Below are 15856 nucleotides of genomic sequence, written 5' to 3' on the forward strand. Positions count from 1 at the left end.
CCTTGGAGGTCCCTTCGACCTCTGAGATTCTGCTTCATATAGACAACCAAAAGCAACAATGTCAACACAGTGAAAAGAGAGCTGGGTTTGGAATGAGGGGACCTGGGTTCGAATTCCAGCTCTGCTATTGACTTACTACCTATGTGACCATAGGATGGTCCCTTCACCTCTCTGGGCCCCAGCGTCCTCATCTGTAAAATGAGGAGGCTGAACTCTGAGGTACCTTCTAGCTTGAAATGAATCATCCAGTTGGACTCATTCAATACTCAATTATATCAAAGGGATGTATAGCACAGTCCTTGCTCCCTAGGACCATGTAATCTGATCACCCATGCAAATCTCTGAGACATTTATATAACTGGAAACAAAAATATGCAGAATAATCAACTTGATCAATAAGCAATAAGCATTTTTTAATGCCTACCAACATGCCGAGTGCTGGGCAAAGGCAAAATCGAGACAGGCCCTGCTTTCAAAGGGATTACACTCTATCAGGGAAGACAGATGCCTATAGAAAAGTGGATGACGAATAAATACAAAATAAATACAAGGTTATTAGGGAAGAAGGGCACTAACAGTAGGAGGGATCAAGAAAAGCTTCATGTAGAAGGCAAGGCTAAAAAGCCTGTTCCCTTCAAGAAGGTGTAGGCATGTGTATGTATGTGTGTGGGAGCATGTGTGTAGGTAATGAAGAGACATATGATGGACTTCCAACGATGACATATTCAGAAACAAACATAAGAGACAGAACTAAAGAGATATAGGTGGGGCAGCTAGGTGGCTCAGGGGATAGAGCTCCAGCCTTAGAGTCAGGAGGACCTGAGTTCAGATCCGACTTCAGACACTTGACACTTACTAGCTGTGTGACCCTGGGCAAGTCACTTAACCCCGACTGCCTCACCAAAAAGCAAAAACAAAAACAAAACAAAAACCAAAGAGAGATATAGGAGTGAAAAGGTGACTAGGTGGTCATGGGACAAGAGTGAGGGATCTTAAATGGACAGTCCAAGGACTCCATTGTCACCCTTAAAAGATAAAAACCCCTAGGGAAGACTTTTAGCATGTTAGGTGGCTCTTGCATGGAGAATCTAGGGGAGAACACAGGCAGCAGTTGGTCAGGACCTCCATCAGCACTGGTGAAAGGAATATACACATAGCTGAGACCAAAGAACCACTGATGACCTGAAGAAGACACTTGTATGTACATATCAGCGTCAGCTACAGGTTCGTATGTCCATTAGATTTTAATTTCCATGGCATCTCTTACAGCATCTGTGGCCATGTGATAAGTAAAGATAGTAAAACTATACCCATTTGGGCACTGTGAAATTTGGGATTTAAGCTACCTCAAGCACTTTAACACAAGGAGTCCAGCCCCTGATTCATCCCGGTTAAGAACAGAAGCAACTGCATCGGTTGCCATTCCTGACCCAGAAATGGAGATGCCCTGCAATGACATTCTGAGTCTATCGGTGGGAAGTGACTTACAGTCTGAGTGAATGTAAATCCACATTTTATTACTTTCCTTTCCGGTGATGAGCTAATGAAAATCCCCACATCCCAAATCACTTGGTTTATGAAGGTGCCAACACTCAACAGTCATTAAAGGTTTGGAAGTAAAGAGAAGGATGGGATGGCCAGATGACATCATGGTTTATATGTATAAATAGACATTTCAAAACAAGCCAAACTATTAGGATTTCAGGAGGAAACCCTGAAACTGTTTTTAAGGTCATTCTGTACAAATTTTTTCAGACAGCAACATTTTGTCCCCTTTTCTCTCCCTTATCTTCTCACCCCCCAAAAAATTCTTGAGGGCGTTGGGAGGAAATTGGTTCTCCTAATATCATGATAGGAAGTCAATGATGATAGTTGCTACTGACTAGAGTGGCTCACTTGTAACACCTAATTAAACATTCAAAGGTCCTATCAATTCCTTCTGACAGAAGAAACATGATTATAGTATTTGAACAAGGGAATGACACCTTCTAATTAGCAAATGATGATGAATTGGATCTCCCATTCACTGATTAAGGTGATCTAGAGTCAGCCACTGACCAATGACATCATCGAGATAGATAATGGTCACATCTAATAGTGGATGACAATGTCCAAAAAAAACTCAACAGGCTAGAACGTTGGGTCCAGCCAAATACAACGAAATTTAGTTAAAAATAAACCGAAGATTCTGTTGTTGTTGTTGCTCAGTTGTGTCTGACTCCTCATGACCCCATTTGGAGTTTTCTTGGCAAAGATACTAGAGGGATTTACCATTTCCTCCTCCAGCTAAGCTTCTACACTTGGGTTTTTATTTTTATTCCATTTTAAATAGTGTTTTTTCCAATAACATGCAAACACAATTTTTAGCACCCATGTTTTAAATAAAATTTTGAGTTCCAAATTTTTCCCCTCCCTCCTCCCTAAGATGGTAAGCAATTAGATTTGATCATGTATGTGCACTCATGCAAACATTTCCATATTAGTCATGTGGTGAAAGAAGGAAGAGAACAAAAGGAAAAAACCACCAAAAAATAGTCTGCTTTGATTGCATTCAGACTCCGGTTTTTTCTCTGGATGTGGATAGTATTTCCCAACATGGGTCTTTTGGAATACACTAGGATTTTTTTTTTTTTTTTTAAAAAGCTTCACAAGTTCAAGATGGGCAGGCTCTGACTAGATAGTGATTGATAAAAGATCTGGGTGTTTCAGAGGACCACAAATTTAACATGAGTCATGAGCATTCTCCTTATCTGGCCCAGGCCTAGGCCCATCCTCAGCCAGCCCGTGTGATATACCTGTGTGCCCTTCTCCCACTTCCAGCTCCAGCTCGGACAGGGGACCAGTGCTGGAAAAGATGTGTCAATCATTTGTCCTATGTCTCAACCCTGTCCCAAAACACTTCAGTGACCACTCCCTCATATGAGCTTTCTTCTTCTGTTAGAATATAAGCTCTTGAGGCTAGAGACTATCTTGCTTGTCTGTATTTTGTAGTGACCTTTGGCCTAGCTACTCTGCAGTGCCCTGTGCAACAGGCCTAACAACAAGTCCTTCACTGCTGGGGTCCTTCCCCCCCACCTTAGGCTTGCATAACTAGCATATCAGGACCAGAGATCCTATACCCCGTTATCATCAACCAAAGGTACTCCTCCTTGGCCAGAAACACTCCTCCCTCGGTGAGACCCCCTGACAAAGGGTTAAGGAAAGAGAAGATCACCTCAACCCGATTTTCCCCCTATAATAACTTCTGTGTGATCAAACTTCCTGATACCATTCTCCTCCCAAGGATGAAAGAGCAGGATCTTTTCTTTTGCCTTTATCTGATTCCTGTTTCCATGGTTTCTGAAGCACTGGACCTAGAGCATCTTGCAGGAATTTTCCTTGACACACCTAATCTCTGGCATTATGTCAGGACTCCCTAAGCTTATAAACCTTAAGACAGAGGTCTAAAACTCCCAGTAGCCACACCAATCTCGCAAGATTTATGTTAAGAAATGTAGAAAGCGAAGACTGGGAACATGAACCCTGTGTCCTGCGGAGGACGCCTTGTTTCTCTAATGGAACCCCAGATTGGACTAGGGGCTTACTCTGAACCTTATGTCCTTCGGTTCCCCTCTCCCCAGCTTCATTAGGAGAGCCATTAGGGACATGGCAGCAAGCATGGTGTCAGGTACATAATAAGCACCCAATAAAAGTCTTTTTATTCACTGATTTATTCATTCACATGTTCACATTTCTTATCAAATCCGCCGACTGGTTGCTCCCTGGGAAGGACATTTCAGAAAAAGAGAAACTACTTTGAGTCTCTTACCTGTCAAATACACTGGCTTCCTGCCCAATTTATCTGATAATGGGCCAAAGGTGATGTTTCCAATGAGCAGCCCCGCGAAGTACAAGGATGACGCCATGCTCACTTTATATGCTTCCTGTTTGATTAAGCACCACTGTGGAGAACAGGAAGGTGGGATTTGAGCCTCGCTCTCTTTCATAGATGATGTCATGCATTTAATCAGAGAGCAGCCTGGAACATGACAACCGCTGCACCAGGCTGGAGCTGGAAAAGGCCTCCCTCCCCAGCCAAAGCTCCTCAGAGAGGAGATGGGAGCTCTTAGCTCAAATGAGCAAAGCGGATGGCTATTCTTAAAACGAGTTTTAGCAATTCCAATGTCAATAGCTCCCATTGCCAACCCTTTCCCTCTTATGATAAATGAATCATTGATAAAACAATTCAAACATGGATTTCTTCTCTCTTTCTCTCCTCTCTATCTATCTTTCTGTTTCTGTCTCTCTTCTCTCTCTCCCTCCCTCCTTTCCCTCTCTCTCTCTCTCTCTCTCTCCTCTCTCCCTCCCTCCTTCCCCCTTCTCTTTCTCCCCTCCTCTGTCTCTGCTCTCTGTCTCTCTCTGTCTCTCTCCTCTCTCTCTCCCTCCCTCCTTCCTTCCTCTCTCTCTGTCTCTCTGTGTCTTTCTGTCTCTGTCTGTCTGTCTGTCTCCCTCTTTCTGTCTCTCCCCCTCCCTCCCCCTTTCTTTTTCTCCCCTCTCCTCTTCTCTCTCTCCCCTCTGTCTCCTCCCCCCTCTCTCTTTCTCTCTCCTCCTTTCCTCCCTCTTCCTTCTCCCTCCTTTCCCTCTCTCATCCTCTCTCCATTCCCCCCACCTCACATACACAAAGATAAATACAGCTTTTTTTTTCTATCAATCTATCCCTATGGTAAGAAAGTGAGAGGGAGAGGAGAGGAGAAGAGAGGAAAAGACAGGAGGGAGGGAAGAGAGGGAGAGAGAGAGAAGAAAAAAAAGGTAGAAAGAGACAGATGAAAGAGGAGAAGAGATCAAGTACATCATGTGAGAGGGAGAGAGAGAGAAAAACACTTCAGTCTCTCTCACATTTGAGCGGCTTCCAGAAATCTATCAGTCCTTACTGGGCTTGTGATTTAAGTGAAGTTAAATCATCTTATCCCCCTCGATAGGCTCCCCTGGTAACTACTTCACTCCCAAGTTAGGCACACAGGAACGCAGATGTGAGTATTTGCAGATGGGGAATTTGAAAGGTCGCAGAGAGACTGCCAAGCCTATAATAATTTTGCCAGAGCATCTGGAAACATGCATGGGCCAAGAGCCTCCCTGACTCTCAGTGAATTGGGCCTGGGAAGTATTGGGTGAAAATGGATCTGGTCTAATGTACCCTTCTCTGCAAACCCTAGGGTTGCTCCAGAAACAACAACTATAAACCCTTGCGAACTAATGCGGCTTCTTGGGGACCTTCAGGCCTGTGACTGGGGTTGGGGGGAGGTGCAGGGTAGCTGCAAAGAGTAAGATTAGGCTTAAGATCCTAACAATAATCACTATCCCTAAGGGTGACTGCTTCTGAAAATAGCAGGGATGCCCCTTCGTAGAGGTCTTCAAAAAGGGGCTGATTATTTATTGGGAAGGCAGCTAAGGGATGCAGTGGATAGAAAAATGGGCCTGGAAAAAATGGTCTCAGGAAGCCCTGAGTTCAAATCTGGCTTCACTCACCTGCTAGCTGTGTGACCTTGGATAAGTCACTTGACCTCTGTCTTCCTCAGTTTCCTCAAGTGTAAAATAGGGATAATAATGGTATCTGCCTCCTAGGGTTGTTGTGAGAATCAAAAGAGATGACTTTTGTAGAATGTTTAGCACAGTGCCTGGCACATAGTAGGTGCTATATAAAAGCTAGCTATTATTATTATGTTGCACTCATTTTTCAGGTCTGGGTTGGAGCAGGTGGTCACTGAGCTTCCTTCCAACTCTCAAATTCCGTGACTGCCTTGGGATAGAATACAATCTCCTGGGATCATTCCTGAAAAGGTCCTTGAAGTCAGGAATGATGGTTACTACAGAGGAGTTTTTCTCCAACTAAGGCTCAGGACTACCCTAAGAGGAACCACAGGGAAATTCCAAGGAGGTCATAGGAATCGTCATTGTCAAGCCTCCCAATTTGTTCAAAGCACAATTAGCTTGGATACTTGACTACAGGGTAAAGACAGACTTTCCCCTTAAACCATTCTATTTAAATACCTGTATGTTACTATAAAATCTTTTTTGGGGGTGTTGGGGGATGGCATTTTAATCCTTACATGGAAAAAGTTAAGAAAAGGAAGAAGGGGAGAAAATCGAAGAAACATTTAAATTCTAGCTGTTGTAAATTAGAGATCATTGGCGTCATATCTTTTTTAAAAATTTAGAGAGGCAAGGTGCATAGTCCTGGCCTCACAGTCAAGAAAACCTCGGTTCATAGTCTGCACTTGATACTAGCTATCTGACTCTAGACATGCCAAAAATCTCTCTGCCTCCTGCCATCCCCAGTTGCTAATGCCTTCCCCTGTCAGATAGCCTTCCACTTGCTCTGTATGTGTCTTGTGTTCATAGCTGTTGGCATGTTGTCTTTCCCATTAAACTGTAAGCTCCTTGAGGGCAGACACAGACTCTGTCCCCTATGACACTGACTCCAGGCATTTTCACTGACTGTCCCTCATGCCTGGACTTTTCTCTCTCCTCAGCTCCATCTCCAGCCTTTCTTGGCTTCCTGCAAGTCCCAGGGATTTTACTTTGCATGGGATTTTATCCCACTTTCTACAAGAAGCCCTTCATATGCCCCTTCATGCTAAAGTCTTCTCTCTTGGGATCACCTCCAAATTATCCTGTCTATAGCTTGTTTGTACATAGTTGTTTTTTGTATAGCTGTCTCCCCCATTAGACTGCGAGCTCCTTGAGGGCAGGGACTATATTTACCCTTCTCCATATCTTCAGCATTTTGCAAGTGCCAGCACATAGTAGGTACTTAATAAATTCTTGTTAACTTATTGATTTCACCGCTCTAGACCTCAGTCTCCTCATCTGTAAAATGGGGAAAGGGATGAACTAGGTGATCTCTGAGAACCCTCTTAGCTCTAAATCTATAATTCTATGACCTCCACACCACAATGAAACATCAAAAGACTTTTGTGAAAACTCTTGCAACACAGCACTGTGGAAAGTAGAGTCAGAAGACCTGGGTTCAAATTCGTCTGCTGTCACTTATGACCTATGTGATCTTGGGCAAGTCATTTTCATTCCCTAGGTCTCAGTTTCCTCATTTGTTAAAAAAAAAAAAAGAGGGGGAGGTAGACCACAAGGCCTGGAAGTCCTGTTCCAGCTCTAAGTCTGGGGTCTTGTGATGTCCCAAATCCAAATGGAAGAAAAGGTCTGCAGCCCTCTCCAACAAAGGGATTGTCTTGGATAATGGCTGCAGTCAGATCTGCCTCTAGTGGACCTGTGCTTTTCATCTCTAGAGAATGCCCAGACTCCCAGTTCCAGCCAGATGACTCCATTTACTAAATTAGCCACCTTTCTTTCACTGTAAGTATGAGAAATAAGGCAAGGGAGGAGGGGACCTTCAAATCCTAGGAAAACTATTTCCCACAGTCAGTGGTCTCCCTTTCCAGCAGCTCAGGGACTTGGCTCTACCTCAGGTCCTCTTGGGTGCACGCTGGGTGTCCACTGCAGGACTGCCCTGGTCCGTACCAGCTCCAAAGCAACCATCATTTCCACACAGACTCACTGAGATGAATATGTGGCAGTGGATGGCAAAGCAGATTTTCCCGAACAGCTGCACTGCAGCACTGTGAGCTGACTCAGACGTGTGGGTGGCAAGTGAGGGGCCTGGAACAGTCTTCCAAAGGCATACTGAAGCACCAGTTTAAACAACATGGTAGAGGTCAGGGTCGCTAGAAGGGGGCTACACAGTCATTTATTAGACACCTACTATGTGCCATAATTAGGTACATAATTATACCCCATGCATAATTAGGTGCCAGGTACTGTGTTGAGAGCTAGGGATAAAAGAAAAGTAAAACACATACAAACCTATATCAGATTATTTACTGTCCCAGGGAAGAGGGAGGAGAAGGAGGGAGGGAAAAAATTTGGAACTCAAAACTTTAAAAAAAAAAAAAGTGTTAATATTGTTTTACATGTAATTGGGGAAAAAATAAAATATTTTTAAAAATTAAAGCAAAATTAGTCCATCCCCTCAAGAAGCTCACATTCAAATCAGGAAACAATATATAAATAACTAGGTATACATAAGATCTACATAGCATAACTGGAGAGTAATTTTTTTTTTCCTTTTTGGTGAGGCAATTGGGGTTAAGTGACTTGCCCAGGGTCACACAGCTAGTAAGTGTCAAGTATCTGAGGCCGGATTTGAACTCAGGTCCTCCTGACTCCAATGCCAGAGGTCTATCCACTGGGCCACCTAGCTGCCCCTGGAGAGTAATTTTAGAGGGAAAGATGTTAAAGAGTCAGGACCAGGAAAGGCCTCTTGCTGCAGGTGTGTTTGAGCTGAATCTTGAAGGAAGCCAGGAAACAGAGGTGAGGAAGGAAAGCATTCCAGGCACAGGGGACAGCCAGAGAGCACGAGGAAGGGCAAGCTTTGGGTCAGTGAATCACAGAATTTATGGAGGGGAACAAAGTCTAAGACCAGAAAGCTAGGAAAGGCCCAGCTGATTAAAGGTTTTAAATGCCAAACGGAGGACTTTATATGTGATCCCGGAAGTAATGGGGAGCTTCTGCAGCTCACTGTTAGACCTGCACTTTAGGAAAATCAATTTGATGGCCAAGAAGAAGATGGACAGAGTATGAAAGACATGAGGTGGGGAGATCAGTTAGAAGGCCATTGCAATAGTCTGGGTGTGAAGTGATGAGGGCCTGTGCCACAGTGGTGTTGGTGTAAGTCAAGAGAAAGGGACACATACGATGGAGATTGGGAAGATAATCCCTGAAGACAGGTTGGATCCGGGGGCCAATGAGAGTGAGGAGTCAAGGGAAACACCAAAGTCCCAAGCCTGGAGGGCAAGGCCAGGGAGGTTCAGAAGAGGGGAGGGTTTGAGGGGAAAGATAATGAGTTCTATTTTAGACACGTTGAGTTTATGATTCTTCAACCTGGAATGCATCAAGAATCGGCCCATTTTCAACAAGACACTTGGCAGCTTGAGATGGGGAGAAAGCTACAAGGAGCAACAGTCCTGTAGATAGGGGAGAGGGAGAGGGGCAGTCCTATGGCCATAAGGTCAAGGTTAATCTTTCTGCATGTGTCATGTAGAAAGGAAGGCTTGGCCACCCATTGGTATTTCTAAACAAATAATCCTTTTTTGAAATAATCAGTCAATAAACATTTATCAAGTGCCAGGCACTGTGCTATGTGCTGGGGACATAAAAAAACCAAAAGACGGTCCCTGCCCTCAAGGAGCTTACAGTCTATTGTGGGGAGACAACAGGCAAACAAAGAGACAAAAAAGCAAGCTATAGACAGGATAAATAGGAAGTAATTTTAAAAAGAGAGCACAAGAATTAAGAGGGGTTAGGGAAGGCTTCCTGCAGAAGGCAAGATTTTAGCTGGAACTTAAAGGAAGTCAAGGACGTCAGTAGTCAGAGTGGAAAAGAGAGTTCTAGGCATGGAAGACAGCCAGAGAAAATGCCCAGAGCCGAGAGATGGAGCATCTTGTTCATGAAACCACCAGGAAGCCAGTGACCCTGGATGGAAGAGTACAAGGCAGAGAGGAAGGTAGGACTGGGCTAGGCTGGGAAGGGCTTTGAATGCCATACAGAGCGTTCCGTATTTATTCCTAGAGGCACTAGGGAGCCATTGGGGTTTGTTGAGCAGGGGCACAGCACAATCAGATCCATGTTTCGGCACATCCCTTTAGGTGTCCTAGTAGAATGTAAGCTGGTTGAGGGCAGGCACTGCATTACTTCTACACACAATGCCTGGCACGAAGTAAGTACTTGTTGCTTTGAACTGAACTCCAGAGCAATACCAGCTATGAGACATTGGATGCCAAAAAGAGGCAGCCCTATCTCTCCAGTTTTAAATGATTTGCTGTGGTATTCTGCCTCCCCACATTCAAATTAACCTGAAATGACATTTTTCAGTTTGCCAAATTACTCAGATGCCCACAGCACGCCAAGTGCTAATTTTCCCTTTTCCGTTCCTGAGAATCAATTTAATCACCAATGTTATTAGTTTTTGTACAGAGAGCCAGCTTGGCATAAGGATTAGAGGGTCGGCTGCGGAGCCAGGAGGAACCAGACTCGTGTCCCTCCTCTGACACAGACTAGCTACCTAACTTTGGGCAAATCACTGAACCATTCAAGGTCCCAGACAACTGGGTGAGACTCTAAGTGTGTTGCCACATCTACATGAGTGGAAGGAACTTTCTATGCCACAAGAGTCCCACACTGATAAAACTACAGCTGTGACTTTAAAAAAAAAAGTTATGCATTGGATTTATCAGGACAATCTGGGTTCAGATACTACCACTGATACATATTGCTTGTGTGATTCTGGACTAGTCACTTGACTTCTCAATGTCCTTCAATTTCTCAAACTAAAAAAAAAAAGTGCCGGACTCCATTAATAGAGGGAGATTTCTTGCCAAGAAACCATTGGTCCAGACCATCTAGATCAGTCTTTCCTAAAATGTCCTTTCTAAGGTTCTAAACCATGGTACTTTTTCCGCACCATGATTTTTTTCTATGATATTTGTACTGGAGGCAAAGATTTGCTAATCCACATTATAAAACCACTATTCAAAAGAGGTGTTTACATATGAGAAAGTTTGATTTTCCAGGGCCTTTTTGCTCTTTTTTACACAGAACACGCCATCTTTCATCTTGATGCTTTTGGCCAACCGGCCTTCATGCCTAGAACGCTCTCCCTCCTCACCTCCATCTCGTGGAACTGCTGGCTTCCTTCAGGACTCAGTTCAAACGCCACCTTCTGAAGGATGCCTGTGAGCCAGGCCCAGGGCCAGCGCCCTCCCCTCTACTGTTACTTTCTAGCTGTTCTATATGTACTTTATACACACCTACTTATGTGCATGCTGTCTCCCCCATTAGAATGGAAATTCCTTGAGGAAAGAGATGTTTTTACTTCTTTCTCTTTATATTGTTTGCACTTAGAGTTCCCAGAACATAGTAAGCATTTAATAAATGTTCGCTGATTGGTTAACGGGAATCATTTCTTATTATATTCTCATGCTTAGCATAGTGCCTGGCACATAGCAGGCAGGTCATAAATGCTTTTTAACTTGACATTTTATCCTGGACATGAAGTATCCATATACTCAGGATTTTCAGAAAATTACTCCTTTTTATTTTATTTTATTTTATCTTATTTTATTTCTTCCTTTTTATTTTATGAAGGAAATACATCTTCAAGAATGATAGAAATATTTGTGATTTTTCCCAGACCTTCGTGTCAATTCACTATAAAACATTTATTAAGAACCTACTGCATGCAAAGACTACAGCATAGAAACTTATTCTATGATCTTACAAGATCATAGATCACTGCATAAATCATGGTACATAGATCACATAGGCTCAATGATTCCCAAGTTTTTTAATATGCTGATACTGTACCACATTTTATTCTATAAAGAAAAACTTCTTAACAGAATTGTCTAATAATGGCATGGGCAGCTTGAGATTGGGGCGGGGGGTAAGAGACGATGTGAGTTGCCTGTCCTTACAGATCTTCAAGGAGAAGCCAAATAACTACTTGCTGGGATATTCCTCTATGGGAATTCAAGTTTCAAGTGTGGGTTGGGCTGAAGGACCTCTGTGATGGTGAGGCAGCACAGACCTGGGGTCAAGGAATTTGGGTCAAAATCCTATCTCTGCTACTTATTACTTGTGTGACCTTGGGCAAATCATTTCACTTTTCTGCGCCCCATCTTCCCAGTGAGTAAAATGGTGGGGTTGGATTAAATAGTCTCTAAGGTATCTTCCAAGAGTTGATCTAAGATCCAGTGGTCTCGTCCAAGTCTGAAAGTCTGATTTCTCCTCCTGTGAGTTCATAAATACACTTAAAAGAATCTCTCATTTCATTGTTGAGAGTAGCCCTTCAATCAATGCAGAACCTACTACCTCAATGTTTTAGTGGAGTTTTCATGAGTTGCAATGGGACTAATTATGAGATAGCCAAACTCTGGTGGTAAGCCTATGAATTTAGCTAGGATAGACAAAACACTCAGTCTTTCTTCTTACCTACCCAGCCTTTATATATAGGACATATTCTACATATCCTATATATGATAATATGTCATATATATTATATATATATATCCTGTATAACATATTCTATATATGATAACATTTGATATGCATAGATCTTGCCATTCCTCTGCTCAAAAATCTTCAAGGTTCCTTCCTGTCCACTCAGCAAAGCTCAAACTTCTCAACTTGGGACTCAAGGCCCTCCCTCCACCATCTGGTGCCAGCCTATCTCATGATACTATCATCTATGTACGCTCCAGCCAAATATGCCCTGACCTTTCCAGACTCCAAACCTTTGCTCCTGCTGTTCACTGTGTCCGGAATACTCTCCCCTCCCCCTTCCCACAGGCCAAATTTGTACCCATCCTTTAAAGCCAAATTTAAAGAATTTCCTGATATCATTCAGCACTGACCTTTCTCCTTGGACTTCACATAGCACTTTGTTTTCTACCTCTCTAAAGCCTTAATCACATATAATCTTCTGTATTATAATCATCTGTGTTTGTGTGTCATACGCTTCCATGACCATGAGGTTCATCAGGGGATGGATCAAGTCTTATGTGTTCCTTGAACTCCCCCTAGAATGGAGGGGAAGGAAAGAAGAGGGGTGGGGAGTGAGGGGAAGGCAGGGGGGATGGGAGAGAGGATTGTGTGACCTTGAACAAATCAGTCAATTTCTCGGGGTCTCTATAAAATGAGGGGATTGGACGAGGTGACCTCCATTCTCACCTCTCTGCTAGGTACAATGGAAAGAGTGCTGGATTAAGGTTCAGATCATTCTTCTGTCACTACCTTTGTGACTTCAAGCAAGTCATTTTTTGATTTGATGCTCTATGATCAATGAAATCAGGCTGGGCAAAAGTCTTAGCATATTTCCTCCTTTCTACTCTTCCGGAAAGCCTGGCCCTTTGGTATGATCACAGCATGAAAAATAGCTCCCACTCCCCCAGATCTGCAAAGGGTGATTAGCGTCGTGAAAGGCCTAACTCAGGTCTGGATCCTGGCACAGGGCCCTGGTAGCAGCAGGTCCTTGACTTTGCTCACAACAGAATGTGCATTAGGAAGTAAAAGGTTTTTGACAAAGCATCTCGCTGGAAACACTTCCATCTAGGCCGGGGATAAATATAACCAGAGAGACAGACCACAGACAGGGACAAAGATTTTTTTGGGAAGCCTTGAATCATGCTCTGTCTTAGACAAGTATGCTTTGTGAGATCTGCTTAATAACCCCTCTTGCCTGTCAGCCAGCTGCTCTCAGTGGCAAGGAATTCAGAATTCAGAGAGATCAATTGAAAGGAGCTCTATGAATGATTCACTAAGAATTGCACCTAAATCGTGTCACTTTGGTGTGGGAGAAGTTTTATTCCTTGTATACGAAGCAGAACTAATGTGTATTTCATAAGATTATATATTTAGAACTGGAAGGGACCTCCGAAGAAAAAACGTTGCAAAAAATATGAATAGTCAAATAAAACAAATCCCCCCACTGGCCATGTCCAAAAACAAATGGATGTGCCATTGAGCATCTCACTCTATCACCTCTGGTGGGAGATGGGAAGTGAGAAGCATAATTCATCGTTGGTCCTCTGCATCATGGCTGGTCATTATACTTATCAGAGTCCTTAAGCCTTTCAGAGATGCTTGTCTTTGTTCCACTTTTGTCTTTATCAGTGTTACACACACACACACACACACACACACACACACACACACACACATTTCCCATAGGCCCAGAAGGCTGATGTGCTTTGGCCAAGGGCACACAAGGAGTCAGAGGCAACATTTGAACCCGGGTCACAGAATCGCACAACTAGGGCTGGAAGGGATCCTGGAGGCCATCTGGTCCCACCCCTCATTCCACAGATGAGGAAACTGAGGCTCAGAGAGGCTGTGAGTTGCCCCAGGTGACACAGGGAGTGTTCAGAGTCGGGATTTGAACTCAGGCCCTCTAATCAGCTCTAACACTCCTTCCTCTCTACTGCTTATGATGATTTCTGTTCACACAGAGTCTTTCTGTTCATTTGCAGGGAGAACACAATCTATATCTGCACACACAATCCCCACCTAGGCAATTCAGACAGGTTTATCATTTTCAAAGTCCTCTAAAAATAGAGCTCCATGGGAAAGAGACACAGAAATGCAGGGCTTACAACACTCAGCTTTATCACTTGCCTCTGTCACGATGGATGTAAAGTTATCTGCAAAGTGCACGTGACTGGCCAGCTCCTCGGGGTTCTTGGGCAGCTCCTCCTGATCCATGTGATATTCCGGTATGGCGCCCACCAACACGATAAGCATGGACTGGCAGGCCACATAGACCTGGAAGAAGCACATGTACATGCTGATATCAGACTGAGAATTCACCAAGGCAGGTGCATTTGTTTGCTCCCCTTCCTAAATACACATCCAGAGAGAACTGCCTTGCCTTTCATCCACTCCATCAGCAAGCATTTATTAAGGGCTGCTGGCATGTTGCTAAGTGCTGGGAAGACAAAGAGAGAAACAGCCTAGACCCCAGCAAATGACATTCACTCCTGGGTTATTCCTGCTTGATGTGAAGGCCAGGAGGATGAATGTTTCATTTGGTCCTAAGGATCACAGCTTTCACCAAACCATCGGTAGTCCTAAGGGGATGGGGACAGTATTGGATCTGGAATCAGAGGACAGAACCGTACCCGTGGTGGGGGGACCAGGGCTTTGACTATTCCCACCCCCACCCCCCTCTGTCTCACAGAATGATACATCTAGACCTAGAAAGGACCTTAGAAGTCATTTAATCCAACCTCTTCATTTTACAGATAAGGAAACTGAGGCTGAGAAAGGATAACTCACTTGCCCAAGTTCACACAGGTAGCAAGTGTCAAAGTCAATGATCCTGACTACAAAGTCAGGGCTCTTTCCATTGGACTATCCTATCTAGATTAGCTATGATTACAGTAAACCCATAAGTAAAAGAAGAAACTTCAGCTGCTCAGCCCAGCTTCAAATAGGAGTAGAGACCTTAAAGTATTTGGATGGCTTCCCTCAGACCCTCTAGGAAAAAAAAAATAGAGAGCAGGTAAAGTTTATCTGGGACACTGCTCCTCTTGATTCTGCTGCATGCTGAGGTCTGACCTCTGGTGTGACTGTTTCCCTTCCTGAGCTCCCCTACCACCCCAGACTTCCTTAGGTGTCTCCCTGCTTAGCCCCGCCTCACAAGGTCATACCTAGAACTGAAGCCAAGTTATCTTGGCTGTTTAGCGGGAGGGGATGGGGCGCTGATAATTCATTCACCCTAACTCCTCAGCTCCAGCCAGAATAACAGGTGTCAGGAGTCTTGGGAAGGGGGATCCAAGAGTCACATGAGTGGCAAGAGGTATCATTAAGAGGCTTGGACTTCCTTGATGGAAAGCTGGTCTGGCCGCTGATTCTGCCTCCATTCAAAACTGCCCAGTCCCACTGACCAGAATAAGTGAAGCCCAATGGGTTGGACCTCATCTCTGCCACTTAACTACCTATGTGATCCTCTGCAGGTCGCTCCACCTCTGAATCTGAGTTTCCTCATCTGTAAAATAAAGAGATTGGACTGCATGGCTTCTAGCTTTCCTTCCAGTGCTGAATCGATTACCATGGGTTAGGTGGCTAATGGGACTTGAAGTTTGACAGTCGTCTGAATGATGATTTCAAACCCAAACTCTCTCTCTCTCTCTCTCTCCACACACACATATACATACACAAATGTGTATACACATATACATATGTATATGTGCATTTATATGTGAATATATATATATATATATATATATATATATATATATATATATATATA

The 15856-nt window shown here is 43.8% G+C and overlaps 1 protein-coding gene across 1 annotated transcript in view; it reads right to left on the reverse strand.

Annotated features, from left to right (window-relative positions):
- Positions 1-15856, reverse strand: part of LOC114026863 (solute carrier family 22 member 15-like) — a 97593-nt gene that overhangs the window by 62999 nt on the left and 18738 nt on the right. Inside the window, exons 4-5 of the mRNA XM_027840609.1 lie at positions 14221-14367; positions 3809-3941 (exon numbers count right to left, since the gene is read on the reverse strand). Coding sequence (XP_027696410.1) covers positions 3809-3941; positions 14221-14367 — 280 coding nt within the window. The remainder of the gene's footprint in view (positions 1-3808; positions 3942-14220; positions 14368-15856) is intronic.

This window comes from Vombatus ursinus, unplaced genomic scaffold, assembly GCF_900497805.2.
Source record: "Vombatus ursinus unplaced genomic scaffold, bare-nosed wombat genome assembly UNPS02014847.1, whole genome shotgun sequence".
Classification (NCBI taxonomy): Eukaryota; Metazoa; Chordata; class Mammalia; order Diprotodontia; family Vombatidae; genus Vombatus; species Vombatus ursinus.